Below are 27,796 nucleotides of genomic sequence, written 5' to 3'. Positions count from 1 at the left end.
CTGCTCCCACTGCTTAGATGGGAACACTGAGGTTCAGGGAACTTAAGTAACTGGCTCAAGCTCAAGTAACCAGTAAGTGGAGAACGGAGGGACTCAGCATCCATGCACTCACTGTAGGTCCAGCGTTTTAGCTGTTTTCCTACATGGCTTCCAATCCTGCCTGGTCCTGCCCAGCGCTGTCCACAGTAGTGTTCCTGTGCTTCCCAGGGTCGGGATCTGCTCTCAGAAACTGCCTGATAATCCTCACTCCTCCACCCCAGTCCCCATGTCCTGACAAATTCGAACACTGCGGACAATTTAAGGTACCAGTGTGCACGCATGCGTGTGCATACTTATGCTTTCTCCATTGGGAGCCTGAGCAGGTGAGAGCTCTGGTCTCTGGTCTTATCTAGTATTTAGTCAGAAGAACTTCAGGCTCCCATCTCATAGGTGGTGCTTCTCTCAGGTGACACGCTTTCCTTCCTCCTTGAAACCTCACCAGACCCCACAAAGAGCAGAAAACCAGTTGTGAAGACAATAAATGGAAAGAGAGAAAAAGATTGAAGAGGGACATAAATAAAAGGGAAAGAGGCTAGTCTTGGGTCAAGCCAGAGGACTGTTTTCCACCATAAAGGGATAGGTGGGGCTGTTGGGATGATATGAAAAAATGTGAAAGAGGAGGAAAAAATTGACCTAGGATTTTGTACAAATGCAGGTGTGTACCTGTCTTTGTGAATGTCTGCATGCTCATTCATGTGTATGTGTGAACATCATGTGTGTTCAAAAATGTGCTTGTGACTGTGCCTATAGGCATGCATGTCTGTGTGTGCAGAGTGTGTGTGTGTGTGTGTGTGTGTGTGTGTGTGTGCCTGCATCTATGTGACTGTGGCAAGTGAATCTGGACTGGGATCCCACCCTGGGCTCTACACAGCTGGGGTAACACAAGAAAGGATGGGATGAGTGGCCTCAAGCCTATCTGTGCAGCAGAGAGGGAAGCAGGGTTCACTGTAGGGGGGACAGGAGGTGGGGACCCTGCCCCCACATGCAGGGAATATTGGCAGACACCTCTTTTCATATTGAAGTAGATGGATGCTGGTTGGAAATGGTTGCTGTGGTGATGTCTACAGTGGGAGGGTTGGGGAGATGGAGGACCAGCCAAGAGGTGGAGGAAGGGCAGGAGGTAACTCAGTGATGTGTTAATGAAAAGCAAAGGGCGGAGGGGCAGTTTCAGACCCTGTGTCAGGGCCAAAGCAGGCTGGCGGTAGAAATAGCTCGCTGGCCTCGCAAAGGACAGTGGGAGGCTGAGGGGCACGGTGCCCAGAGTTGTTGAAAGCTGTTGAAGCATGTTTGTAGCACAGGGACGGGAACCCAATTGCAGCTCATCTGCTGGCTGCCCACACAGAGATTGGGGTGGGGGGGAAGGTAGGGCACTCACCCCTTGTTTGACCTCAGCAAATTCCAACTGGATATGGGGGCTCAGAGCCCATGGGTAATGGCCATGTGGGGCTGAAGCCTCCACAGCTACTGTTGTAGCTTTGGTTTGGAATGCTGGAATCCCCCAGCTGAGTCTTCTCAGTCTGCTCAGGGCTGGGTGAATGTATGGAGCGCTACAGATGGTTAACGAGGAGGAAAGTAATGACAGCTACGAGGAGCACTTGCTTAGAATTTTATAGCTTGAAAAACACATTCCCCTCCCTATAACAAGATTAGGAGAGGAACAACGTTTTTCTTTTTAAAGTTTTAACATTTTGCAGAGCAGGAACATGAAGCTCAGAGAGGTTAAGTGACTGGCTAAATGTCACAGAGCAAGTTTGTGTATGTTGGTACTAGGACCCAGATTTGCTTACTTCAACTCCCTTGTTTTATTCTAGTTTCTTCAAGGCAACCTCAAATCCTTTTGGTGCACAGTTTCCCCCTTCCCTTTGAGTGTGGATCCCATATGGCTAGCTTTGAGGGAATGTGGCAAGTGTCTTTCCCTCTCTATGTGTCCAGGGTAGCTTTGGGGAGAAGAAAGAGAGTAAAAGGAACCAGTAAAGCCCTCAGCTTCCACCTTCACTCCCTAATCCAAAGGACTCACCCAGCTCCAAGTGGCCCCGCAGCACTGTTTCCAGCCTGCCTAGCCCACAGAACAGGTAGCTGTCCCTGGTTCTGAAATGTCATTCTCTCAGGGAAGAGAGGCAGAGGCCAAGTGGGCTACACAAGAGTACACTTGTCCACCTCAATCCTCTCTCCCATTATTCTCTAGATCTCTCTTTTACCTCATTTCCTCCTCCATCTCCCTCAATCCTTCTCACTCCTTCATCCACCCGTCTACTCCTTTCCTCTCTCCACAGCTCCTCTTCCTCTTCAAATCATAGACATATAACCTCTCTGAGATCCAGTGACCATGTTTAAAAAAACAGAGATAGTGATTCCTTCCTACTTAAGGGTGAGGATTTTTTGGAATAGGCTCAGGAGCACGCCCCCCCCCCCCAAATGCCTGGCACACAGTAGGTGCTCACTAAGTAGTACTGCTATGACTATTTCCAGGTCATTGGTGCTCTCCTTGAATTTTATCCAAAGTTTATGCATTTTTATGGCAAAATATAGTGTCTTTAGAGGGAGTTTTCTAAATGGTGCATCATTCTTAGTGTTTAGTTTTCATGTAGTTGGAGTAGACGTTTACTGACAGTTGTATTGAAGATTTCTTGAGCAGATCTATTTTCCCCATTTGCAAAATGTGAGAGATAATCTCTGCCTGAGGAACAGGTGAGAGTGTTTGTGACCAAGGGGAGGAGCCTTATGCCTGGAAAGGGGTACTATTCTTACTTGCTTGTGTGTCTCTGAGCATGCACATGTATATCTCTGCCATGGGGGCTGGGCTCATTTCTGCATGTGTCCATCCCTGAGCTGGGAGTTTCTAGACCAGGGGTGGGCAAACTTTTTGACTTGAGGGCCACAATGGGTTCTTAAACTGGACCGGAGGGCCGGAACAAAAGCATGGATGGAGTGTTTGTGTGAACTAATATAAATTCAAAGTAAACATCATTACATAAAAGGGTACGGTCTTTTTTTTATTATTTCAATAGTTTTATTCATTTCAAACATTTTAACAAGAAGAATGTAAACACTAATTATTATAATTTGAAACTTCAAAAAATGGAGGAATCATAGCACAATAACATACCTTATATTGAAGATGGCAAAGGCAAAATAAAATTGCCTAACAAAGGAAAGGTACAAAAGACTTTCAAATTAAACTTAAATATAATAAAATAATTTAAAACTAAAACAAATAGAAAAGAACAAAATGTGTAAACAGTAAATTAAACATTTTCTTTAGTGCAACTTCCAAATTATGCCCGGGACATAGATGTAGATGGCAAGGTAGACTGGGTTGAAAGGTTTTTGGTCTTTAAAACATCAACTTCAGTGGGAATAGTGTTGTTGGTCTCCTTTTTTAGCTAATGCATCAAAGTCTGGAGTTAGTTTTGTTGTGGCTATTCTCAGGATAGATCTGAGGTGTTCGTCAGTTAAGCTGGATCTGTGAGGGGCTTTGTTGATGTTCATGATGCTAAATGTCTGCTCACAAACATAGGTTGACCCAAACAGCACCAGTATCTTCTGTGCCATCCTCCGGATGTTTGGAAAAGTGGCTTCATTAAGTGAAGCATAAAAGTCTCTTAGTTCAAGAGAACTGAATTTCTCCTTTAGGACAAAGTCAGACTGAAGATCGATGAGTTCCAGTTGCACCTCTTCTGGTGCTGTTTCAGGGTTTTGTGACAAAGGACAGGCCACCAGTTGAAGTGACTGGTCAATTTTTTCAACATCAGAAAACTGACGACAGAATTCTGCATGCAGGTCAGCCAGTGATTTGCTGTATTTCTTCACGTTTTGGATGGTCTCCTTCTGTGTGGCTAGTGTGGCAAAATGAGTGAAGACTTTGTCTGAAATTTGTCTGGAAAAGAAAATCAGCATCGATTTAAAGGCTTTCACATTAGTGTACATGTCATCTACATACTGATCTTTTCCCTGTAGCTTCACATTTAGCTCATTCAAATGTGAAAATATATCTACAGCAAATGCAAAGTCACACAGCCAATTCTTGTCACTCAGCTCAGTAAATTCATCAGACTTCCCCTTTAATTTCAAAAATGCACCAATCTCTTCTTTGAGCTCCCACACTCGTTGGAAAACTTTGCCCAAACTCAACCAGTGGACACGAGAGTGGTAAAGTAAGTCGTGGTGATCCGCATCAGTTTCCTCCAGAAACTTAATAAACTGATGGTGCTGAAGTCCCTTTGCTCGAATGAAATTAACAAGCTTTACGACTGGATTAACAACATGATTAAGTTGTAATATAGACTTGCACAATGATTCCTGGTGAATAATACAGTGAAGAAAAATAACATCTTGGCCCTGGTGGGTTTGGCTCAGTGGATAGAGCGTCGGCCTGGGAACTGAGAGGTCCCGGGTTCGATTCCAGTCAAGGGCATGTATCTTGGTTGCGGGCGCATCCCCTGTGGGAGGTGTGCAGGAGGCAGCTGATTGATGTTTCTCTCTCATCGATGTTTCTAACTCTCTATCCCTTCCTCTCTGTAAAAAATCAATAAAATATATATTTTAATAAAAAAAAAATCTTGGTTAGGTTTCTCCTCTTTCACTTTATCCTGAATGCTTTTTAGCAGTCCAACATTTTTTCCAGTTAAATTTGGAGATCCATCTGTTGTGACATTAGCAAGTTTACTCCATGGTAGCTTCATTTTCTCGATGACAGTAGACACCCGGTCATACAAGTCCTCTCCCCGTGTTTTTCCTTTCAGTGGCTCCATGGCTAAAAACTCCTCCATAATTTCAGAATTGTCACTAATCCCTCGGATAAAAATTAAGAGCTGAGCAGTGTCCTTTACGTCATTACTTTCATCCAATGCTAGTGAATAAAACTTAAAGAACTCTGCCTTACTATTTAACTTGCTGGCCAAGTCTTCATCAATCAGTTCCACTCGATGAGTCACTGTCCTGCGTGATAAGCTGAGTTTTTCAAACTTGCCTTTGCTCTCTGGACACAAGAGACCTGCTGTCTCTATCATACATTCTTTCAAAAACTCGCTTTCAGAGAGAGGTTTGCTAGCTTTTGCTAATTTGAATGATAGCATAAAACTTGCTTTGGTAGTTGTCTCTTGAATTGCAGTTTGTCTGTGAAAGACATTTTGCTGAGCCTATAATTTAGCCATCAACCTCTGTGCAGTAGCCTCCCGTTCTTGAGGTGACTGCTTGCTAGCATAGTTGCCATGCTTTGTGGCAAAGTGACGGCTGAGATTGTACTCTTTGAAGACTGCAAGTGTTTCCTGGCATATCAGACATACTGGCATTGATCGGACTTCGGTGAAAAAATATTTTGTTGTCCACTCCCTCTTAAACACTCGGCATTCACTGTCCACTTTCCTTTTCTGTGGTCCACTCATGTTTAATATTGGGCTAAAACCAACAGTACCGTTCTCTTATTAAATTCTTTACTAAAATAAGACAGTAAAGTATAAAAACAAGTGATTAAATTTGCTCTACTATAACATTTTTGGTCTTCTAAAAAATATATATATAACAAAATCATCTGGAAAAGTTCAGACATGGGACAGAGGCACACCCTGACCATAGAGAACAACCCCTTTCCTCCATAGGAAACCTGTGTATCTTTCACACAGGCCCTTTGTTTATGGTAACACACATAGCTGCACATTGCTGTGTCTTCCAGACACACTTGTATGGGAGGTGCTAGGGCAGTGCAAAACATGGGTAACCAGTAGTTACCACTAGCACTTCCATTACTGGCAAAAAACAGCCGCAGTGCACATAGTGTGAAAGAGCCCGTTATCAATGTCAGATTGCATCCACTGGACTCTATAAAAACAACCAAGTGCCACTTTTAAGTGCCCATTGCAACAGTTTTTCTTATTAAAAGCTGGAAATGGCAGGATATTTATGTATATATATATATATATATATATATATATATATATATATATACCCTTACTGTGACAGCCTGGCAGAGCATTACAAAGGAGAAAACCCAGCATCTGGTGATGTCCATAAGTACAAGACTCCAGGCTGTCATTACCAGGAAAGGGTTTCATCCAAGTATTAGATATGAACATTTGATTTTCAGTTTTTCATTTGTCCAATTACTTCTGAAACCCTGAAATTAAGCGATTTTGTAATAAAATCTTTAGTTCATCACATTTCTATACAATCTTTTTGTTCAACCCACTGAATTAGGATTCGTTCACACTAGCCGTGCTGCCGTTGCAGTGTGGTGCAGTACTGCAATGCAGCGCAGCTAGGGTTAATGCAGGGTACACAGGTTGCCATCATGTTTGCGTTGACGCTAATGTGCAGTGGTGCATGTTAACATAAATGCCCTGTAGCACGCATTTTTACAGGTGCAAGGGGGAGAAGCAAATGCAGCGCAAAATGCATTTGTTTTGCCGCTAACACATGTGGTTAGTGGCCACGGTAGCGTTACTGATACCGCATCCGTATCAGCAAAAAAATGCAGCCGCAGCATGGCTAGTGTGACATGTCCTCTGTATGTCTTTTTCCCTGCTGCGCGCGTCCACAGTGGGAAAAAAAACTGCAGTGGATACAAGCCCTAAAAGCTGAAAGTCTTTGTTGTTTTATTAACAAGTCATTGTGATGTACAGAATGTGGGAACAGGAAAAAATTGTGTTTGAGTAGAGCTCTTAATCTTACCTCAGAAAGGCTCTGATACTGTGCTCTCCAGGGGCGTGTCTCCCTACATCACCACGATAACGTGTCTACGCATTCCCAGGGTGATGTCGGGGGACGCGTCCGCGGGCATTACAAGGAGCCTCTGGAAGATTGAGAGGTTGTTCTTTCTACTGAATGGGCGGATATAAATCCTCCCACTCAGAAGAAGGAGCTGCGGCCGTGTTTCCCGACGTTGCCATGTTAACACTGCTGCTGGTGAAGGAGCGGAGGGGAGAGCAAGAGAACTTTCCGCTCTTTCGGCTCCGCGGGCCCGATAGAACAGCCGAACGGGCCGGATCCGGCCCGCGGGCCGTAGTTTGCCCACAGCTGTTCTAGACCAACTAGATAAGCATGGCATCTTTGGGTTCTAGCAGCACTTAGCATAGAGCCTTATCCTGTGCAGGGGCTCAGGCAGTGCTTGTGAAGTGTGCCTGTGTGTGGATTCCTCAGTGTGGCCCCTGCTCCCCTACTCTCAGCAATGTCTCTCAACTCAGAGGGAGGGATAGTGGTCAGCTAAGCCTGATCCTAACTCTGTGCTCCATTTTTCTCTCTCCAGATGTGGTCCTTAAGGTGGTGGACAACAACAAAAAAGAGGAGCTGCTGTTCTATCAAATCCCCATCAAGTACTTGCGTGTCTTCCACCCCTACCACTTTGAGCTGGTGAAGGTAAGTCAGAGCCCTGTGCTCTGGCCCACATGGGCCTGGGACAGGTAGCAGGGAGCCCCCAGCTATTCCCTCAGAGTGGCTCTGGGCATCCATGCCCACCCTGAAGTATGACCAGTCTAGGACCTTGTGGGGCTCAGGAAACACAGCTCCTGGCAAATAGACAGGAATGATATCCATAAAAATTTGGAATTCTCCAAATTGATCTTCATAAAACAGCCAAAATGGCATAGAATATCTACCACATTAAGTTAATACACCAACTGAAAATGCATTCTAGATTTCATATATGTTGAAAGAGTAAGAGTATATCTAAAAATCAATTTCATACAGTATTTGCAAAGTACCTGCTATGTTCCAGGTCCTGGGCTATATGGTATACACACCATCTCTAATTCTCAAGATGAATTCTACTTTGCATACATAGGACTGAGACTCAGGAGAGAAGAATCCTCTCATCCTGGATCACAGAGCAAGTGAGGTGCAGAGTCAAGTGTGAGTCCAGGTGACACCATCTCCCAACCAGTTCACTCAGTGCTGCCTCCACATGCTACCTTGGCAGGAGGAAGCCTGAAGAGAGTTGGGGTATATGAAAGATAAGGTGTTCCCTGGAATGCACCCATCTAGTGGGCCTCAGGCCACTCATTTTATGGTCTGAGCATCCTAAGCCAGCTCCCCTGCCTACCCCCTCTCCCCAAAGCTGATTGGTGGAAAGGTGAATTTACTCTCTCGTTGCTCAAGTACTTATTAAGCACCTACTGTGTGCCAGGCACTGGGCCAAAGAAAAGCAGAAGCATCATTTCTCTCTCCTCCACTGTGCGCTCCAATTCCCTACAGTGGTTCAGAGTAAAGAACAATGTGAAGTTGAATTGTTGGGTTCCTCTCTCAGGTCTTCTGCTTACTAGCTATATATCCATAGGAAGCTGCTTAACCCCCTGGGTCTCCATTCCTCATCAACAAAATTAAGATAATATGCCTCCTAACATGGCCTTTTGGAGGATCAAAAACAATGATGTGCATAAAGCACCTACTATGCTCAGCACATAGTAGGTGCTCAGTTCAGGCTAGTTCCCTTCCTGCCTCCCTTCCCCAGGCCCTGGTACTGACCTCCTTTTCAAATGACTCCTCAATCATGATCTCAGGGGACTGCGCGTTCCCTATGCCTCAAGGAGAACCCCACACTCAGGACCTCAGAATGAGGCAAGGAAGCAAAGCCCAGAGAGATTAGTGACTCACGTGGGAGACTCAGTACTTCAGCTATAGTTCTGGGAGCATCACCCAGGCCTCCTGGCTCTCTGTCCAAGCCTAGTTATCACATCTTTACAAAGACAGCTGGCAGGCATGGTCCTTGTGAGGGCAATGAAATATTCAAATAGACAACGGAAGATTTATTATATTGATCTCCTTGGAAGGGCTCACAAGGAGCCTTTAATTATCAGCTTGGCGCCCTGGTGGAGCAATGCCAATGCTTGTCTGCAGAGGGCTGGATTTATGGCCAGGGTCAAGCTTCTTCTTGTGTGTCTTCTTCCCTGACTCTATTCCCAGCCCACCAAGATTGGGAAAGCTAATGAAGCCACTGCCAAGACCCAACTGTATGCAACTGTTGTCCGGAAGGGCAGCTTCATCCCCCGCCAAGTTGACTGTAACCACAGAGCTCTGGAGGTGCCAGCCTGGGTCCCTTGGGGGCAGGGCAAAAAGGGGTCAAATTTTGATGGTGTGGGGCAGAGGTGTCTGGGGAAGACTGGGACTTTCAAAATAGCAGAAGTGGTTTGTGAAGAATAGCCTTGAGATGGCAGAGATGATGGAGATGAAGATAAACGATGCCTAGCATTATCCAGCACTTTCCAGGCATGCAGCCCTGACCTAACCTTCTCTTCCCTCACTCTGTTCCTCACACACCATGCAGGGAGTGCTACAGAGACTTCCAAAGCGCAAGGTCTGTCTGAATCTCATGGGGGCAGGAAAAGCCCCCACCTTGGCTCATATCTCCTGATTATTTCTCTACTGTTCTGTCCCTCCCAAAGTAGTGACCCCTGACGTAGGGCCTACATCCCCCAAGTGAAAGTTTTAGGGCCACCCTATATTTCCTTGAATCCTATTTCTGAAGAGCTTTGGCTGCTTTTCTAATTAGGTATTCATTCATTCATTCATTCATTCATTCAATAACTATTTATAGAGCCTTCCATTAGCCAGGCCAGGCGAAGGCCCTATTTCCACACACACCCACCACCATTGTTTTCTATACTAAGCCTTTCAGGGCTTCAGGAGGATTGGTGATGCTCCAGGAGGATATAGTCCAGATACCTTAACCCCTCTCCTTTCCCTCCCAGTCTTCAAACTGCCCAGGAGTGACAGATTCAAATCCAGCCATGACCTGAATCTGATCAGGGTGGAGGCAGGGAGGCCCAAGCTTCAGGCTTCCCCTGCCCCTGCCCCTTCCCCTGATCCATCCCATGACAGAGCAAGAAGTGTTCTTCAGTCCCATTTCACAGCTGGGGCCATGGAGCCTCAGGAGCAGTCTGATATGGGAGCGCAGATCTCTTGGCCCACACATCTGCTTCCCCATAGCCATCTCATGGATGCCAGCATGTGTCAGACCTGTAGGCACCCTCTGCTCCCCTCACCCCCCTCTTCAATCATGCTCTTTCCTGCACAAAGAACACCTTGACCTGCAGGGGGCTCACTGTGGATAAGCGCCCCCCCTGTAGAGTCTGGGCTCCTCTGCCCTCCAGTACCCTCCCCTGCCCCAGCATAGATGTCCTCCCTATAGGCTCCTATGGCAGACCAGAGAGGACAGTGGGAGAAGAAATTGTTCTTATTCCTCACAGGGCTGTCATGAGCAGGTGTGCTTGGGCAGCTGTCTCATCCAACACCTGACCATTCAGCCCAGAACAGTGATAAATTAGTCCCCCTACTCACCTTTCAGACCCTCCCTCTTAGCCCTTACACCTGTTGGAGTCCCTGTAAGCAATAGAGCCTGACAGCATTCCAGTAAAATCCCTCAGGCCCAGACTCCCATCCCCATCCCAAGTTTGAAATGCCATCATCAGAGATTTCATCATTTGAATTTGGAGAAGGGATTCAGTCTTCAGAGGCCCCCACAGCTGACAGCCTCTAAGCACTATTTTAAATACTTATCAGCTCACAGCTGGCAGCCAGCTGAGATGGGTCAGGAATGGGTCCCGACCAAGGGGCTTAGGAGAGAGAGCTGAGGGTGGAGGGGAGGAAAGGGAGAGGGGTCCAGAATAAGTCCCTACTCCTAGGCACTCTCCTCCCTTTGAAGATCAGAACTAAAAGGACCAGGTAAATTATGGTCAACCCCTCAGTGTACAAGTTAGGACATTAAGGCCCAGAGTGAAGCAGGGACTGGCCACAGTGACTTAATGACCCAGACTTAGTAAGTGGCTGAGCTAGAGTAGACCTATAGTAAGGATCCCACCCAGCCTCCAAGACTAGCTCAACCCCAGCCCTCTCCCTGAGGCCACTGCTATCCTCCTCCTTCTTCCCCTCCCAAGTCTCTATGGTTGTTTCTCTCACCCTCATAAACACAGTCATCTTCTTCCTACCCTTGCCCCCCTTTTCTCCTCATTGATGGCATTCATTTATCCCACAAACACACATGGGGCTTCTACTCTGAGCCAGGTGCTTTTGCTAAAAGCTGGAAATACAGCAGTGAATGAGGTAGATAAGTCCCTGCCCCTGTGGAGCCTGGGGGGCTAGCAGGAGATGTGGGCCAAGGGGCAGACAGGCCAATTTGTGCAGGCCTTGACTATCATGGTAAAAATTATGGCATTTATTCTAAGGGTAGTGGGGGGAAGGGCGGTCACTGCTGAATCTCAAGCAGAGAAATTACATAATCTAATTTAAGACAGCAATTTTGCCACCATGTATCAAATTGCCTGGGAAAGGGGATGGTTTTGGGACAAGAGTAGAGGCCAGTGAGGGGTCAAAGAAGTAAAAGAAGCCACAGGAATCTCAGCTGGGGGGAACAAGGATTGAGGGCCCAGATCCAGATCAGGAGCTGCCTGGGATGGCAGGGGAGGTATGTGGGACAGAATCCGTGTCTTCTCTTGCTGCCCACCCAATGCCTGGCACAGGGCCTGAAGGACAGTAGCCTTGAGCAGAGAAAGACCCTAGAGAGACAGGAGCAGGTGCAGAGGTATGGTGGCAGAAATGAGCCCATCCTTGGAAAGAAAGATGGCAGGCAGGCTAGCTAACCATGCTCCGGAGAGAGCCAAAGGCCATCTGGGGCTCACCTGCCTCCTCTCTTCCCCAGGTCTTTCTTCGGGGAATAAATGAACCCCTAGTCAACAACCCCAGTCCCATGGTGGTCATTGCCCGGGTGGTTCCCAACTACACGGAGTTTAAGTGAGTAAGGCCAAGTGGTGTGAGCAAGGAGGGAGGGGGGCAGAATACAGAGGAGAGGGATGGCTAGAACCCTGCCCTCCCCACAAGGCCCTTCAAGCCTTCCCACTGGGACTGAGGACCCAGGAAGCTACCCACAGCCCATGGAGAGGGGCAGTTCAGACCCCTCCTGAGAGCAGGCTGAGGGGGGTCAGCATACTATGAAGAAAGGGGGTCCTCAGCCCTTTCAATCTACCTCTCCATCTCATACCCACCACTCGAATTCAGGGCCAAGGTGGTTCACTGTCTGGTGGTTGTTCCCAAAGGAGGCAGCCTAAGGGTCATCTCAGAACTTCATGACCTTTAGCCTTGCCCAAGGGTCCCCTTCCTTGCCCTCCATGAGGTCTCCCTGGCTGCAGCCCCAGCTCATCCCCCTCCCCCCAGACCTCTTTTTGGGTATGAGCATCACAGTCCTCAGGAGGGGATTCAGTCTAGATTGGCCACTGGAGACACACAGTGTGGAGAGTTCCCTAGGGAAAATGTGCCCTCTCTGACAGCACCATCTCCTGGAGCTGTCTGCCTCTGCGCTTCTACTGACTGATGGTCTGGGAGGATTCCCTGACTCATCTGCTTCATCTGTTGAATTCTGACAAACTATGAGGCCTCCTTGCTGGTTGGAGGAATGAAGATAACTGATGCCCTCACTCCCAGCCCTTCTATGAGCTCAGGGAGTGTGTGTGTGTGTGTGTGTGTGTGTGTGTGTGTGTGTGCGCACACACACACACACACACAACCTGAATCCCACCCCTGCAGCCTCCATGCCACCCAAGCCTAAACCAGAATTTCACCATGGGGGTGGGCTATTCTCACAAGGTCTTCTAAAGGTGAGGCAGGGATGCAAGACCCATTTTAAAGACGGGCAGCTGGGGCATTCAGATGTGGCCAAGGCCACGGTGAGTCATGGGGAAGGAAACCTGGGAGCTGCATCCCATCCCCTGACCAAGATGAGCTTTCCCAAGGCCCTTACCTGATCAGAAGGACCAGGACCCATTACCTGTCCTAGGTGGGCCACTGCACTTTCCTCTCACATCAATCCTGAGTCCACTTGGGGGCCCTTGGCTGCCATACTTGGGCACAGCGTCAAGGGTGCTGGACACAGGGCCTGAAGGACAGCAGCCTTGAGCAGTGCTTGACCCCTGTCTCCTTGCCTCCCCAGGGTCAGTCAGATGAACCAGGATCCAGCCTCCCTGGGGTTGCCTTTCACCCCACTCTCCTTCCCTATTCCATCTGTGATGAACTTCGATGTTCCTCAAGTCAGCCAGAACGGGTGCCCTCAGGTATGGCTCCTTCCCTACTTCACTTCTCACTGGTCCAGACCTCTAGTAACTCACCCACACATTCATCCAGTCCCTCACTCAGTCAGTCAGCTGTTCACTTGACTATGGAGCTCACCGAATCTGCCGTGTGCCTAGGGCTATGCCGTCTGTGCTGCAGAGAAGCAGCCCACAGGAAGCTCTTGGTCTGGTGAAAAGGGTAAACATCAACACCAGACAATGGATAATCTAATAACAAACCAGGAGGGGCTGGCCAGAGCTGTAAAAATCAGAGGAGAGAAGACAGAAAAAAGACAAATATTGTGATTCCACTTAAATGTGGTACCTAAAGAGGCAAATTCAGAGACAGAAAGTAGAATGGTAGTTGCCAGGGACTGGGGCCAGGGAGAATGGGGAAGTTAGTTTTTAATGGTATAGAGTTTCTGTTTGGGATGTTGGAAAAGTTCTAAAAGTAGGTAGTGGCTAAAGTGGTAAAATTTTTTTGTGTATATTTCACCACAATAAAAATTTGCTTTAATTAGAGGTGAGAGGGATGTGAAGCCTGGGCATCCAGCTGCAGGACTTGAGTTTTTAGTAGGGAGTGTTTAGCAGGGCAAGTAGGAACAAGAGCACAGGTGTGCAGGTGGGGGTGCATGTCGGGATTGGAGAGGAGGCCAGTGTGTCTGAGTATATTGGGGAGGGGTGTGCAGAGAGTGTCTGAGTCCAGGCAAATGGCTATCTTTTCCCATGGTCTGCACTTCAGCAGGAGCTTGCCCCACACGATGGTCCCAACATTCCCAGGGGCCTTAAAGAAGACAGGGTGCTTGGGACGTTCTTCCTGTTGTCTGTCTACCAATGTTCATGCCTGACATGGCAAATATAAAATGAGGCACTCTTTCAGAGCTACAATCTTCATTTAAAGGCAAAGACATTTGAAGAAGGTTCGGATCGACATGGACAAGAGTGATGGTGGTAGGGAGGGGTGGAACAAAGGGGGACCCTGGGGACAAAGGCTTCAAACCCAAGCCAATCCTTGGCTTGATTTCCCCAGAGTCATCTCACACATGGACCTGCATTTGCCCAGAAAATTATAAACCAATCAGCAGGCAGTCCCAAGGGGTAGGAGGCACTGGCTGCTTTAATGAGTGAACCTCTCCCCACCCCCAGCCCTTCTCTGGCTGCTTTTGCTGCCTGGCTAGTCTGGGTGGCAGAGGTACCCCTTAATACAGAAACTTGCCGCAGTGCCTCTTGCATGTGTGGGACTCAAGGCCAGAGGTCCAGCGATGGCAGAACACTTGTGGAAGGTCACCCAGTACTATGGCAGTTGGGCCAGGTTGAGAGCTCACTGGCAGCCAGCACAGAGGTGCCCAGGTGCCAGCAGTGGGAGGTGAGCTTCTGTAGTACAAGTGAGAAGAGGTCGTTAGTGGGCAGAGCCCCACCTGGAAGGGACACCAGTCAGCAACCCTGGGCTCAGAACTCACACAGACCTGCCTTGTCCCCACTCTGAGCTTCAGTTCCCTCTTCTCTCCAGTTGGGCCGGGGCGGCGGGGGGGGCGGTGGGGGGGGGCGGGAAATGGGTTAACCCTAGGATCTGCCTCTCTGACATGTTGGAGTGCTGTGATTTCCCACCAGCTGCCCGCCAGCCAAAGCACTATGGGCAGAGGTTTGAGGCTGGACTCCACCTCTGTGACTTACTGAGTGACCTTTGGCAAGCTGCCCAATTTCTCTAGACCTACTGATTACTACCTTATTGAACTGTTAGGAAACGTAGAGGGCTAACCTGTGCAAAGTGCCCAAGCTTGGGGTGGAGGCTAAATGGGCTCCATCCTTTTTATAGATGCCCCTCCCTTGATGCCAAATGCCCCCTTTGAGGCCCGCCTGGACATTGCCCTTGTCATGTTTGGCTACAAGTAACAGGAACCCCAACTCACATGGACTTAAATTCTAAGGAGATTTATTATCATACATCAAAAGGGCCCCCCATGCTAGAATTGGTTGATCTACTGGCTCAGCAGTGTCCTCAAGGACTCAGGATCTTTCCAACACCCCTGCCATCCTCAGCTGGACAACTCATGAAGGCAAAATGTCTCAGCATCTCATCTAGACATGACCAAGACCAGAGGAAAGGGTCTTAATGAGGAACTTGAAACCTCCCCTGCAACCCCTGGCAGACCACCCCTCTCATCTCATTGGCCAGAACTAGGACACATGCATTTCTCTCAGCCAATCCTGAGGAGGAGTATGACATCACCTTGCAGTAGCTAATGCAGGAGAAGGGGGCCTACTGGCCCCAAGTGGGTTCTGTTGGCTAGGAGGGAGGAGGGGAATGGTTGAGAGGTAGATGGCCCTCAGTGTCTGTTCACCCCTCTCAGAGCCTGGGAACGATGGCAAAATCTGAGCTCTGATGAGTCTGCTGGACCCAGCACAAGTCTGAGACTTAGGACTTACTCCTACCCTCCTCCCAGAACCTTTGAGGGGGGACATTGCCCAACAGGCTGCTCCTATTGGCCTGGCTTGCTACAGAGCTGAGGCAGAGCTCCTGGCTAATGAAACAAAAGCAGTGGTGAGAGAAGCTGTCTGCGCCCAGCATCATCTCCTGTCTCAGCCTCCGCAGCCAGCCTGTACTCAACCTCTCATGGGGTCCCTTGTCATCCCACAGATCCTGCCCTAGTGCTGGCCATGCCTCCACTCAGGCTTCTCCCATACATCTTGTCAGAAGCAGCCACAATGACCTCCTGCCCAGGGCTAGTCCCTTCCTCTGGACCTCTTGTCCCTATCACCCATAGGACAAAGCCCTCACTGTTAGCCAGATACACAGGCCTCATTTCCTCCAGCCTCCTGACTCACTGCTCCAATTCTCACAGGCATTCTCTAGTCCCACTGGGTAACTGGCTGTTCTCCACACCTGTACTGTCCCCTCTCACCTCTCAGTCTTCAGCTCTACTGTACTCTGAGCCTGAATGGTCTTCCTCCTCATTACCAACTACATGATCTTAGGTTCTCACTTTCCCAGGTCAGAAATCATTGCTTTTTCCTCTGACACCCTAGCTTCCACAACCTGCAATTTGCTTAGGCCTCTGCATGAATCATGGGCGGGGAGGGGGGCTATCCCCTTGGAAGATGATAAACTCCAGAGGGGAGCAGGCTCTGGCTCTAGCTCCCCCATATGCCCTTTGGCACCCCAGAGGCATCTAGCATGGAGAAGCCCCAGTCAACGTTTGCTGAGTACAATTGAATTGAACTTTCACCTTCACAGCAAAATATCTATTGTCTCCTTCAATCCTCACAACAGCTCATCAGGACATGGAGCAGAAGACATTGGATGGTGACAAATCTAACTTACAGAGAGGGAAAGAGACTTGCCAAAGGTTACACAGCAACGCTGAGATAGACCCGGGTCTCTTGGCATCTTAGCTCCCTTGAGGCCCCACACTGCATCAGCTGTTGGCAGCTAATCTTCCCAGCATGGCTGTCACATGCTTGAGCACAACCGGCAGCAGTGGGTGTGGGTGTGGTGTGGGTGTGGGTGTGGATGTGGGTGTGGGCGTGGATGTGGGTGTGGTGTGGATGTGGGTGTGGTGTGGATGTGGGTGTGGTGTGGATGTGGGTGTGGGTGTGGTGTGGGTGTGGGTGTGGTGTGGGTGTGGGTGTGGGTGTGGGTGTGGGTGTGGGTGTGGGTGTGGTATGGGTATGGTATGGGTGTGGTGTGGATGTGGGTGTGGGTGTAGGTGTGGTGTGGATGTGGGTGTGGGTGTGGTGTGGGTGTGGGTGTGGGTGTGGTGTGGTGTGGATGTGGGTGTGGGTGTGGTGTGGGTGTGGGTGTGGTGTGGGTGTGGGTGTGGGTATGGGTGTGGTGTGGGTGTGGGTGTGGGTGTGGTGTGGGTGTGGGTGTGATGGGCCCTGGGAAATGGAAGGAGCGACCACGGGCCACATAATGAAGACTCTGTCTCCAAGGAAGGCAAGTCTGCCTCAGTGGCTGGAGGTTAAAGGCTTTGCTGGAGATCACAACTGAATATTAATCACATTCCTTAATTCCATAGCCCCATGGTCTTTCCTGTTAGCAACTGCGGGAATTGGCTTCCCCTTCCCCCTTCCCCACCTACACCCGCCTCCCCACCCCACCATCCTCCTGCCTCCCCTACCCAACACACATGCCACCAGCACCTTCACCAGGGTGCTAGCATTAGACTCTGAAGGTGGTCTAACCTTGATTCCTTGCTCCCCCACCCCATCCCCTGCTCACTACACACACAGGAGAGGCTGACCCCTCCCCCTCCTCAATTCTCAGTCTGAAGGGATCTTTTCTGGGGACTCATTGTGTGAAACCATTCAGGGAAGGAGCTGTCCATACTGGGCAGGCAGACACCATTTCTGGCTTTGTAGACTTCATTTGACACATGACTAGACCACAGAGAGGGCAGCCAGCAGCCATTCAATACCCCTCTCCCAGGGTGGAAGCAAGGGATAGGGCAGCGGGGGACTGAGTCACAGGTCCTTGAGTGCCCAGTGCCTGGCAGGTGGTCCAGGCTATGTGGATGCTCCTCTGGCACCCAGGAGAATGGGGGGCAGGGGAGGGCTTTGGGATGGCATGGTTTGGCAATCAATCCTAAAAGGTCACTTCCAAGTGCCATTGAACCTAGAAGCAGCTTCTCTACCTGGCCTCACAGCCAAGCCCTGTCTGGGCACTGTCCCATCGCCTGCTCGCAGAAACACTGTCATCACCTCAGCCACTGCCTGTGTTCAGGCCCCCGAAGTGCCTACAACCCCCCTCCCCAGGGGGAGGGATGGGACAGACTCAGCTGAACCTCCAGCTGAGCCTCAGAGCTGGAGCAGGCACATTACTGTGACAGCATCAGGGCCCTGCCACCGCGGGGGGAGAAGACCCACTGAAGTGTTGTGATCCTCCATCAATAGCCCCTGAAGCCGGTGGTGCATTTGCGTTGACCTTTCCAGTGATGACTGATTCCAGCGGGGAATGGGAGGTGGGGCCTCTTCCACTGTTGCTGACAGCCTCTGGCTGGGGGCAGAGGCAAGTCAGCCACTAGGAGAGAGTGCACCAATGACCGCCCTGTGCTGGGATGTGCAGGATGGCCTGCTGGGGTTATAGGGTGACACCCCCATGTCTCAGTCCCCACTCCCCCCATTCTGGGCCTCCTCCACCTGGAGTCCCCTATTGTTCCAGGCACCTTCCACCCAAGCCACTTCCACGTTTTTGCTGGGCTGTTTTCCCACCCAGAAGACCTTCCTTTCTCCCTTGCCCTGCCGGTCCTCCTTCAGAGCCTTCCACTGGTCCCTCTTCCTACCAGGTGGCTTTTCTGACCACACCCAGACGTCGCAGACCCTTATTTGGGGGCTATAGTTAATGCTGTCTTGTTTCATTGTTTAAATGGTACACGAGCTGCTGCATTAATGTGTCATCAAATCCCCTGAAAGTCCGTTGAAGAACTGGTGTGGCCTCTGCGAGGAGCTGGGAAACCTGTGTGGAACAGAGAGGGGCTGTGACAAGGGGAGAGGTCATGTCTGACTTGGCATCTCTGATACCAGCAGCCATGGGTGTGAACGTTGGTGCAACTCTTTAGGAAAACAGTCTACCCATAAGGAATTTTTTTAACTCAAATTTCTATTTTCAGTACTAAGGACACCATTTGAGATATAGAGAGATATGTCAAAGAACATTCAGTGCATGTTATTATAGGAAAAATAGGAAGGGAGAAACCGGGGCACTTGTTCATGACAGAATAGCCAACTCTGGGTGACAAATGTTACTTCTGATTGTGGATATGTTTAGGTTTTCATGGTAAATTTAAAAAATGGGATGTTAGAATAGCAATCATATACAAAAAAGGCATAGGAAAAGACTAGAAAAATGAACTGTCTTGTGAACAGTTGTCTTTAGTATAGGAACTTAGGGGTTTTTAATCTTTCTACTTTTCTATATTTTCCCAAGTTTATTCATTAAGTGCGTGTTGCTTTTATAATTGAGACAAAGGTTTGTGGCATATATAGACGTGCACAGAACCCAATATTCGGACATCCCTTGCTTGGGGAGAAGCTATGGCCCATCATCTGCTCCCACCTTCTCCTTTCAGCTGTCCAAGCCCGGGGGACCCCCGGAGCTGCCCCTGTGGAATCAGTCCTTCCTCTTCCAAGGCCGAGACGGAGCCACCAACTTCTCGGAAGACACTGCCTTGGTGCTGGAGTACTATACCTCGACTTCAAGTAAGGTCACACGTGTGACAGGGTTTTCAGACCATCCTGTCTCTGCCTCCTTCAGGGGTGGTCCCAGGGCCACCTCCCAGTGCACACAGACAGGCAGCGGAGCGCCAGGCTGCCTTCCTTGTCTAAATTGCAGCTCTGGGGTATGGGCCCTATTCCCACACTGGGTCCATGTGGTTTTATTGTACCACCACCCCTCCCCATGCACTTATCAGTGAGGTGGGTGGAGGTGGGGCCCTCAGGACTCACATCCTGGGGAGAGGGGAGGAGACAGATTCCAAGAATAGCTGATCCACCATCTTCAGTCCACACTATAAGACTGAAGCCCCCAGAAACAGGGACAAGAGAGATACATATCAATACCCAGAGGCAGGAATATGCTTAGAGCTGGCCTTGAACTCAGTAAGCCCTGAAGAGCAGAGAAGGAGGAGGATATTTGTGGGCAAATGCCAGGAGGTGGGTGGTGAGGGATGGGAGGGTTGGGTACCAAAGGATGAGGCTCAGGTGGGGCTGGGAACTGAAAAGCCTGAGGCGGGGACTTTGTTGGGAGCCTCAGCTTGTCCTCCCATCACCACAGTGAAAGGCGGTGAGTCGTGGACCTTCAGCAAGCCCCTGGGAGTCTCCGTGTTGCCATTAAAGAGCCATTTGTACCCCAAGATGCTGAGAGGGAAAGGCCTGAACGGGTTGCGAATAGAGAGGCTCCCCATCACCGTGAGTTTGCCCCTGGCAAGTCCACCCGGTCCCACCCTACCCCGCCTTGCTCCTCCATGCCTCACCAACACAGGCGAATCTGGCTTCCCCAGCAGCTTCCAGCAGGGCCCCCACCCTTGAAGCTGATCGCTGTTAGGTGTGAGGAGTATCCACAAACACCGGAAGTCCATCTTGCCCTTGGGCTTGTGATGAAATTGCCCCAGAGCAACTTGGGGAGAAGTACAGGGATGCTCCATGGGATAGCAGCAAGAGCTCAGGCCTCTATCCAGTGAGACCTGAGTTCAAATCCTGACTTGCCTTAGTCCTCATGGTAGAAGCTGGGCCAAGTTACTTGACCTCTCTAAATCTCAGAGTGCCCCACTCTAAAATGGGAGCATGTTTGTATACAGTCTCTCTGTTTAATAAGAATCGAGAGCTCAAACTCAAGAGCCAGACTAACTGGGTTCAAATTCTGGTCCTACCACTTACCAGCTTACATGACTGTGGGAAAATTACTTAAAGTCTCAGCGCCTCAGTTTCCTTGTCTATAAAATGGGTTCATAGTAATAATACTTTTTTCATAGGTTTGCTGTGAGATTTTGGGGGAAATGCCCATAAAGCACTTAGAACAGAATAAGTTCTCAATAAGAATTAATACATTATTATCATCATTGTCTACCTCTATGCCACCTTTTTCACTACAATACTTCTGGCCATGCGGTCATAATAGACCTCCCCTACTCACCAGGAGGCAAGTCTGAAGGTGCCAGTCAGGTCTCCAGTGGAGTGGGGAAGGGTGTACAGAGCAGTGAGGTTGAGTAAGGAAGGAGGCCTAGCCCTCAGCAGGCACCTTCCTGAGTAATCAGAAGAGTGGGCTCAGCAGAGGCAGAGCTGCCCTGGACATCATGGTCTGACTGCTCCCTTCTTCTCTCTAGGACACCAAGCTGAAAACCATGAATGGCGAGGCCCCCACGGTGGATCTCTCCTTTCAGCTGCTTTCCTCTGAGGTAAGGCTGAAGGTCAGGGCAAAGTCGGGGGCTGGAAGCCCTGTGCCTCCTCCAGTAGCCCCTCGGTGCGTTCCAGCCTCCTTCACAACTGCTGGCCTTGTTCAGAGCTGGGGTCTGGGCTTCAGGGAAGAGGGAACTGCTGCTTTGGATGGAAACGTCTGAGGGTGACTTGAGGCTCCAGAAAACCAGAGAGAACACTTAGTTAGAAAGAAGAGAGTTGGAGGAGAAAGCCTGGGAGTTAGTCTCTAACCTGGTCTAAGCCAAGCCTGACTCACTGGTCTTGAGGGTCCACAGGGTGAACTAGAACATCAGCTTCTGTAGCTTATAACAAACTCAGCAGTTTAAAAAACACCCACGGATGAGCTCAGACTCTGCAGTAGGCAGACCTACACAACATGGCTGAGATCTGAATGCTGGCAGGGTCGAGCTCCTTTCTGGAGGCTATGGGAAGACTGAGCTCCTAGCCCAGGGGTGGGCAAACTTTTTGACTCGAGGGCCACAATGGGTTCTTAAACTGGACCGGAGGGAGTGTTTAAGATCAAAAGCATGGATGGAGTGTTTGTGTGAACTAATATAAATTCAAAGTAAAGGAGCGGAGGGGAGAGCAAGAGAACCGGATAGAACAGCCGGATCCGGCCCGCGGGCCGTAGTTTGCCCACGGCTGTTGTAGCCTCATTTAGGTTGTCATCAGAACCCAGTTCCTGGCCGTTGTAGGACTGAGGTCCCTGTTTCCTTGCTGGCTGTCAGCCATGGGCCTCTCTCAACTCCTGAAGGCTGCCCACGTTCTTTCTCACAATGGCCTCCTCCATCTTCAAGCCAGCAGTATGGAGGGTTCTCTCTCTTCCGCATCCAGCGCAGCTGGAGAGTGGTCTGGTTCTTGAGTAGAGGCAGCTGGGGATTGAGAAAATGAAAGAAAGAGACAGACACAGAGATAGAAGGGAAAAGCTGGGGCCGGGTGGGACCACTGTCCTCTGACATGGACAGGGACAGGAACAGTGACCCAGAGGTGATACAGCATGTTTACTTTATACCCCAAATACCAGGAAGTTTTACTAAAAGTAAAGACAAAGGAGATTATTCACATTCTTGGATGGGCCTGAGTCCTGTTCATTACTGGTGCTTGGCTGGATTCACATAATAAAACCCACTCCCCGGCACCTGGGCAGAAATGAAGGTCAAGCTGAGAACACTGCTGCCTTTTGGCAAAGCGTGTTTCCAGGACGTGGCTTTGCCGACACCACTGGATTCAGCTGACAATAATTAAAGAAATGCCCATGTGCCTTCCCAGGTGCTCTCTACACAGCAGCATGCTAAATCCCCCTCAAACTTCCAAACTCTGGATTCCCCTTCTGTCAGCAGATAGAGAAAATGTTCTGCTTTTTGAGGGGTCATGTGAAAAGGTTATGCCCCCTCTGATAACATTCCCATCTTATGGTGCACGGTGCCATATAACATAAGCACAAGAGTGACAGCTCAGCATGCTCACAGGTTCTGGGAATTAGGGTGTGGACTCTTGAGGGCCCATTGTAGGAACGCTGCCTACCACAGCTGGGTTGGTCCAAGTGGAAAGGGCCACTGCCAGCCCTTTCCTCACCTCCCCCTACCTCCTGCCCTTTCACTGGGGCAAGTGTGCTCTGAGGACCCAAAGGAGCATCAAGCGATCAAGGCACTGGGGGATCCAGGCAGGCAACAGGGGCTGAGCCCTGCCTGGCGGATGAGTCTCTTCCTCTAGCCAATTATTCCTGGGCTCTGAGTCCAGATTGGACCCGTCATTTGGCCCCAGTGAACCTTGCAGTCACCTGCTGGAATTTGTCCACTGTCCCTTCTAGGGTATATCCAGGAATGTACCATCCTGCAGGTGTCTCCCCACAAGGCCTCTGGTGAGTGTCTGAGACCTCCCATCAGCACTCCCTGCTGTGCAACGTTCTACATTGCCTTCTAGAGCACCCTCTAATTCCTGGTCAGAGAGTTTGTTAGGTAGCTGACATACCCCCTCCCAAACCAGGAGCCAGAAGGTACTGAGAGAGGAGAGCACAGAGGCAGTGAAAGACACCAAGAAAGGGGAAGGACAGTCCTTGGAGAAAAATGTCACAGATTACCTAAATTAGAGCTCAATGCTCCATACCTTTTTCTCAGGGTCTAGCGTCTGCCAGGGGCCACTGCCAGCCCTTTCCTCACCTCCCCCTACCTCCTGCCCTTTCACTGGGGCAAGTGTGCTCTGAGGACCCAAAGGAGCATCAAGCGATCAAGGCACTGGGGGATCCAGGCAGGCAACAGGCAGGTGTGCAGGACACTTTCCCAGCTGCCCAGGGGCTGGGCACAAAGAACTTGGTGATGAATTATTCACCGGAGCTGTGCTAAGTGCAGAATTAATCCCTTTCCTTCCAGCTGGCGACCTCACTAAATTATCCCTCCAAGTCATGCGGGAAAACGCTGTGAATTCATTGAGCTGCTGAGTGTTTTGATCTGGGCCTTGTGATTTTAGCTTTCCCTTCCCCTCCCCCTCCCCCTGAAGGTGGGTAAAAACCTTTCAGTAATGGATTTCTGAAAAGAAAGGTAAAGAGGGAGGAGATCCAGTGTGTACCGGGAAAATAATACTAGAGGAAATTCAGATTCTACAGCCAAGAATTCACTCACGCAGTTCCACGCATATACACTCACACAATAGCATTCAAATAACCACACAGTCATATGTGCACAAATGCTCACGCACACCTTTGCCAGGGTGCACACATTTAATACATATATGCATGCTCATACACACATGCAAACTGACACACAAATATTTTCACACATAGGACTGCAGGCCTTCATCTCTGCGTTCCAGCCTGTGGGACCAGAACCATTGACTCTTCCACCATTTAAATCAAACACTGTCCAAAGCCATCCCTGCAGGCTGGCAGTCCTATAATAAATGTGACAATCCAGCTGCAGGGGGGCTTGTGATAATGGGCTCCTCAGAGCCCCGCGTCCATGTGGCTAACAACGCTGTCTTAGGTGCAGCTCCTTGCTCATGGTCAGATGTGCTGTAGAGAGGAAATAACTCAGGAAAAATAAATATGCATGTCTTCCTGCTTGAGGACATAGCCTGTTTTCCTGGGAGCCTCCACAGGATAGCACAGACCATCCTGGTTAATTGACATTTTGGTGAACACAGTCACCCCCCACCCACTGCTCCCATTCTCAAAGCTCTAGGAACAAGAGCACTGTGGTCTATTCCAAATTAGGCACAGAGGAATCTCAACAGCCCACCCTGGACAGGAATCTCCTTGACAACATCTACTATGGGTGGTCAGCCCAGTCTCTCCTCTTACTCTGCCTTGGCCAGGAATTCACTACCTCTAGAAGCAACCCATGCCATGGCTCGGTAGCTACAACTGATAGAAACACTCAACCCCCAGTGAGCCCACCCTGCCTCCAAGGGCCCTCCCTCTGCCCCAGGCTACTGACTCTGCCCTCTGGGGCTGCAGTGCAATGCCAGCAAGCCTCGTGCACGGGTTCGAGAGACACTGGGACGTGGTCAGCCATCCAGCATGCTGGTGGGCAGACTAGCCAACAAAGCCAGCCATTTCAGTGAATGGCAAGAACAGGTGGTCTCCTGGTTTGGGATATTGTGCCTGAAGCTGGTTGTGTTGGTGATTGGTTAAGCTCTTCCCTCTAGTGGGGCTTCTCTATGGGACCTGCTGCTTCGAGTGATCTGCCTCAAGCCAGAGCTGTGTATATACATGAGTAGGTGTATAGCTACGCATAGATACAAAGAAAACTTCCCTTATTGCACATTCTGGAGGGGTTGGCCTTGGAGGACCACTGTGCTCTAAGAACCCCTGAGCCTGTGGCTACTCCACATATACATACATGAATAAGCCTTTGGTCTCCTCCACTCCCTCTCTGATGTTGGCCTCTTCTCTTTGAAGAGTGTGATCTGCTCCTCCGAGAGTCTATGCTTCTCCAGGCTAAGCAGCCTCCTCTTTTAATGAATTGGCTTCAAATTCCCACAGTATCCTGGGTGCCCTCCAGTTCACAGACATCCTCTTTTAAGTGAGGCCCACCCTGACCAGGTTTCTAGGCCCGGCCCGGCACTGGGCCATGTGCACTGAGCCATGTGCACTGGAGCCTGGATGCACACATCAGGTGCTCGTTGTGGGGGTCTCAGCCTCCCGTGAGGTAGGACAAGTCCATGCAGTCATTTGGGTCCCCTCTTAGGGCTGGGCTTGGGATCCAGAGTCTTGTCCAGGCCAGGTGCCAGGGCACCAGGCAGAGGTAGCCCACGGCCCTGAGAGATGCTGGCAGGACTTGAAACACACAGGCTTCCATGGATTTTGGCACAGGGAGGATATATTTGAGGAAAGGAAGAATCTGCTGCCACCCCTTGGGGGAAGGGGTGGCTCCCACAGTCAGTCTGCCCTCCCCCTCCCTGATCCCCTCACAGAAAGGGGCAGGTGGGTCTTTGATACCATGCTGCCCTGGTATTTTAATTCAAACCACTGATTACAACACTATCTCTGGAGACCTGCCCAAAGTGGGGGCATAGGCAGGACATAGGCTGCTGGTTTTTATTGGTGAATTTTCATGAATTTCGTTGAAAAGCTCACATGACAGCCATAGGCTGGTTCTCTGAGAAGCCCCAACACAAGCTTGCCTTCATTTCTTCACAAGCACAGCTGCCTGGAAGGCCCAGTGTCCGGGATAGCATAGCAGCCTCCTTGGCTGGTCTGTCCTCATCCCAAGACGCCAGCTCTGAAAATACTACCATAAGGACAATGGTGGATCCAGAGAAAGAGGCCCTGTCCCCTCCCACAACCTCACAACATCCCTGCCTATCTTTCCTTCTGCCCCAAACTGCTACAACCCCTATCCTCTCACTCTCCCAGGCCAGATGGCAGAAAGCAGGAATAGGCCTATCTCTCCCCCAGCTCACAGGTACTCTTTCTTCTACCTGCTCAGATTCTAGGCCCAAGTCAACTCAAAGGAAGCTGCGAATGGTGGGTAAGAGGCAAGAGCCTGTGGTTTTTCAGGGTTCACTATGCCCGAACCCATCCCAGTAGTGCTCCATGCCTTGGGGACAAATATTGGTCCCCCCACAGTCTCTTGGTTATCATACAACTCCCCACCTGATGCTCTCCACCTCAGGGAGGGAGTTTGACACTCCTTCGAAAGTACTGGGTTCTACAGAATCTACTTGCTCACTTCTTGTGACAGGAAGCTCATTACCTCCCAGGAAGCCCTTTCCAGCATCTGTCAGCTCCCTTGTAAACCTCTTCCTTCTGTCTCTTTCCAGTTCCTCCCCCTGACCCTACCTTTTCTTTCCTGAGGCCAGCCCCACAGAAGTCAGCTCCCAGGCCCACATCAGCTCTATTGCTGCCTGCAAACTTGGTTATATCATCTCTAGTCTGACCAGCTCTCCTTCCTCTGACTGATCTTTGTCCCACTTGGTTTCTGCTTCTCATCCTCCTGGCCATCTCCTCTTGACAAGACCCCTCTTAAAACTCCCCCCAAAATGTGGGGCTGGATCAACGTTGGAGGATAGAATAGGACCTTTACCCCCTTTCTCCAAACACATTCTCCCCTTTGGTACAGCCAAAGTCTGTCATTTACTTTATTACTAACCAACACTACAGGGATCCAGTGAAAGCCTGTGGGTCCAGGCTGGCATGTGAGCCATTGTCAGGCAGCACATCTTCACCTTCTGCTGCTCTATTTTGAACTTGGGCAGGGTTCTCTTCCCTGCCGTATTTCTCCTTCTTCATCTCAGCCATTGTCTGGGCTTGCGATCATTCTGGACCCTGATTTTATCATGCATCACATTTACAGTCCTGCCTGCATCCCCACCGCTACCTTTGTATCATCTGTGGATGTGGTCAGGACACTATGAGTACTAAAAAGTGTGCATCCTTCAAACTGGGTTTGAATCCTGGATCTTCCACTTGATCTTAGAGTTTTGCTTTCCTCATCTAAAGAAGGGGGTTGTGACTCCTACCAGCCAGGAATGTAGTAAAAATTGACAGGAGGAGCATGTGTGAGTGCCCAGCACAGTGTCTTGCAGACACTTGGTGAGGGGAGTGCTTAACATTCATTGTTCACCCAGGTTGCTGACAAGCACCTGAACTCCTCAGGGATGAGGGCAGGGATCCTGAGGGAGGGGAACAGTGGAGCCCTGCTAACCCTCACTTGTTGCCCACCCCTCATGACAGCCATCCCACCAGATTCACATCCATAAGGACATCAGAAAGCCTTGTCAAGTGCTGAAGATAAATGTCACCAGCAGCACATTGGTCTCACAGCAATTTTTCAGGGAATAAAGAAATGGGAAAGAGACAGACAATCATCTCTCCAGAGACCAGACTTGCTGGAGTTCCCAGTGTACCCTGCCCTGAGCTGGGGGCTATGGAGGAGATGAAGAAAGTAAAGACCTGCTTTTTGGCCTTGAGAGCAGTGTGAGCCCTGAGCTCCCACTGAGTCAGGATGCAAGGATGGCTAAGGAAACTAGAGGCCCTGTGCATGAAAATTCGTGCACTCGGGTGGAGGGGGGGAGGGGTCCCTCAGCCTGGCCTACACTCTCTCACAATCCAGGACCCTTCAGGTATGGTCCCTAGGCCTGGCCTAAAATCAGGGCCTATCAGGGCTTTCCTTCCCCCGGCTGCAGGCAGCTGGCCCCAACCCCACCACTGTCACTGCTTGCCATCTGTTCAGCGCTGCACTTCCCTCCCCTGCCACCGGTGGCCTCCCTCTGCAGGCAACAGGCGTGGGGTGCGATGGCTTGGCTGGCCTGGGCCTCCCTCTGCGGGGCGATTGCTGGCCAGCCACACACCTGCCACAGGGTCGCTGCTGGTGGCCTGGGCC

The 27,796-nt window shown here is 50.0% G+C and overlaps 1 protein-coding gene across 1 annotated transcript in view; it reads left to right on the top strand.

Annotated features, from left to right (window-relative positions):
• The window catches only part of CCDC33 (coiled-coil domain containing 33), a gene marked incomplete at both ends in the record, with an annotated part of 97,087 nt that overhangs the window by 17,399 nt on the left and 51,892 nt on the right, over positions 1 to 27,796 (top strand). Inside the window, 7 exons of the mRNA XM_080654407.1 lie at positions 7,280 to 7,389; positions 8,932 to 9,048; positions 11,663 to 11,754; positions 12,947 to 13,067; positions 19,133 to 19,262; positions 19,837 to 19,970; positions 20,885 to 20,956. Coding sequence (XP_080510533.1) covers positions 7,280 to 7,389; positions 8,932 to 9,048; positions 11,663 to 11,754; positions 12,947 to 13,067; positions 19,133 to 19,262; positions 19,837 to 19,970; positions 20,885 to 20,956 — 776 coding nt within the window. The remainder of the gene's footprint in view (positions 1 to 7,279; positions 7,390 to 8,931; positions 9,049 to 11,662; positions 11,755 to 12,946; positions 13,068 to 19,132; positions 19,263 to 19,836; positions 19,971 to 20,884; positions 20,957 to 27,796) is intronic.

The sequence above is a fragment of the Plecotus auritus genome (assembly GCF_963455305.1).
Source record: "Plecotus auritus genome assembly, chromosome: 1".
Lineage (NCBI taxonomy): Eukaryota > Metazoa > Chordata > Mammalia > Chiroptera > Vespertilionidae > Plecotus > Plecotus auritus.
Note: the sequence above shows the minus strand (reverse complement) of the source record. Positions and strands in the feature narration are given on the sequence as shown.